This window comes from Nansenia antarctica, assembly GCF_963989245.1.
Source record: "Nansenia antarctica genome assembly, contig: SCAFFOLD_405, whole genome shotgun sequence".
NCBI classification, from domain to species: Eukaryota; Metazoa; Chordata; class Actinopteri; order Argentiniformes; family Microstomatidae; genus Nansenia; species Nansenia antarctica.
In genome coordinates, this window is record NW_027663017.1 from 37,501 (window position 1) to 40,000 (window position 2,500).

The window sequence follows — 2,500 nt, forward strand, 5'->3', positions numbered from 1 at the left end:
CGGTTAGTCGATTACTCTAACGACTTATTTAACGATTAGTCTAACGATTATTTTTTTTACTGTTCGATTAATGTATCACTTAATTTCCCCCAAAATAATGGCTGTATTGTCTCTCTCTGTTTAACAGTGTCTTTATAAAGCACTCTGGGTAATAGCTGCTGCTCTTATAAAACAAAGCAGCGTGTGACATGCACATTACTCAGACGGCCGCCCCTTTAAATGATCAGCTGATGTATGGGGGCTGTCTGTGGGCCCGCAATTAAACACAGACACCTTTAATTCGGCGACCTACTACTACTACTACTACTACTACTACTACTACTACTACTACTACTACTACTACTACTACTACTACTACTACTACTACTACTACTGTAACTGCCTCTGTCAAACAGCCCCAGACACAGGGCAGACTCACTGCTATGTTTAGCCAACTTGAATGCCAACATGGCCATCAGGGTTTTTCCTGGCTCAAAATGAGGCACAGGTGGTACCAGTGGTGTTTGACATCGGGGGGGGACCCATGAAGCAAGGCTGTCTGGGGGTCCTTAAACATCAAACACTTAATTTCTTGCATTCTGGTGAATTGATATGCACCAATTTGTGCCCTTTCTGCATCAATTTATGGTGAAAATGTCATTATTTATGTAAAGGAAAACACAATATTCAGGCACCAGATGACCATTCAAAATATAATGTAATATAATGCAATATAAGGCTCTCAGGCATTCTGTACTTTCAAATATGTATTCTCCTTGAGCAGTCAACATACTATCAGCTATTTCGCTAGCAAACACGAAAGCTAACGAAAGCACCCCCGCCACCACGACGCACATTACGCAAGTCGACGTATTGACGTAGTCGATTACGTCGACTATGTCGACGCGTCGTCCCAGCCCTAGTGTATAGGTGTGTGTGTGTGTGTGTGAGTACCATTCGTGGTGGTTGTCCACGCATGCGGACATGGGGCTGATCTGGACGGTGTAGGTGTCGTTGGCAGAGTACTCAAACAGGCCGTAGTACGGGTTAAACAGCTCCCTGGACACCAGGAAGAACAGCTCCCTGGAGGGGCCCGAGTAGTCCAGTCTGGGGGGGGAGAGGGGGAGAGGGAGGGAAGGAGGGAGGGAGGGAGAGAGAGAGAGAGAGAGAGACACACAGACAGACAGAAAGAGACATTAAGATACTAATAAACTCCCCCCTCCTCCTCCCCCCCCCTCCCCCAGACTCCCCCCTCCTCCCCCAGACTCACCCCTCCTCCCCCAGACTCCCCCCTCCTCCCCCAGACTCACCCCTCCTCCCCCAGACTCACCCCTCCTCCCCAGACTCCCCCCTCCTCCCCCAGACTCACCCCTCCTCCCCCAGACTCCCCCCATCCTCCCCCAGACTCACCCCTCCTCCCCCAGACTCACCCCTCCTCCCCCAGGAAGCAGACATAGAGCTCCCCCCTCCCCCCCCAGACTCACCCCTCCTCCCCCCTCCTCCCCCAGACTCACCCCTCCTCCCCCCTCCTCCCCCAGACTCCCCCCTCCTCCCCCAGACTCACCCCTCCTCCCCCAGACTCACCCCTCCTCCCCCCAGACTCACCCCTCCTCCCCCAGGAAGCAGACATAGAGCTCCCCTCTCCCCCCTCCTCCCCCAGACTCACCCCTCCTCCCCCCTCCTCCCCCAGACTCCCCCCTCCTCCCCCAGACTCACCCCTCCTCCCCCAGACTCACCCCTCATCCCCAGGAAGCAGACATAGAGCTCCCCCCTCCCCCCTCCTCCCCCACACTCCCCCCTCCTCCCCCAGACTCACCCCTCCTCCCCCAGGAAGCAGACGTAGAGCTTGCTCCTCTGCAGGTCTTTGCGGGAGCAGCACATCACCTGGTTGAAGGCGTCTTCTAGGAGGTGGTCTCTACGTATGACCAGCCTGCACACACACACACACACACACACACACACACACACACACACACACACAGAGAGAGAGAGAGAGAGAGAGAGACACACACACACACACACACACACACACACACACCATTATACGTCCCGCCAGAACTATAACAGGCTACAATGTGCAAAGTCAGTCAATAAAAAAGACGTACAAGAAAATATACTACAGAATGTATAAATGTTCTCACTTTACAGTTATGATGACAATACACAAGACAGTACCAGTTGTACACAGACATACGCAGATGAAGACAGTACCAGTTGTACACAGACATACGCAGATGAAGACAGTACCAGTTGTACACAGACATACGCAGATGAAGACAGTACCAGTTGTACACAGACATACGCAGATGAAGACAGTACCAGTTGTACACAGACATACGCAGATGAAGACAGTACCAGTTGTACACAGACATACGCAGATGAAGACAGTACCAGTTGTACACAGACATACGCAGATGAAGACAGTACCAGTTGTACACAGACATACGCAGATGAAGACAGTACCAGTTGTACACAGACATATGCAGATGAAGACAGTACCAGTTGTACACAGACATACGCA

At 51.7% G+C, this 2,500-nt stretch overlaps 1 protein-coding gene across 1 annotated transcript in view; it reads right to left on the bottom strand.

The window, feature by feature from the left end:
- Positions 1–2,500, bottom strand: part of LOC308175339 (E3 ubiquitin-protein ligase HECW2-like) — a gene marked incomplete at both ends in the record, with an annotated part of 22,839 nt that overhangs the window by 13,320 nt on the left and 7,019 nt on the right. Inside the window, 2 exon segments of the mRNA XM_080551018.1 lie at positions 934–1,086; positions 1,796–1,909. Of these exon segments, the coding sequence (XP_080407144.1) occupies positions 934–1,086; positions 1,796–1,909 (267 nt within the window).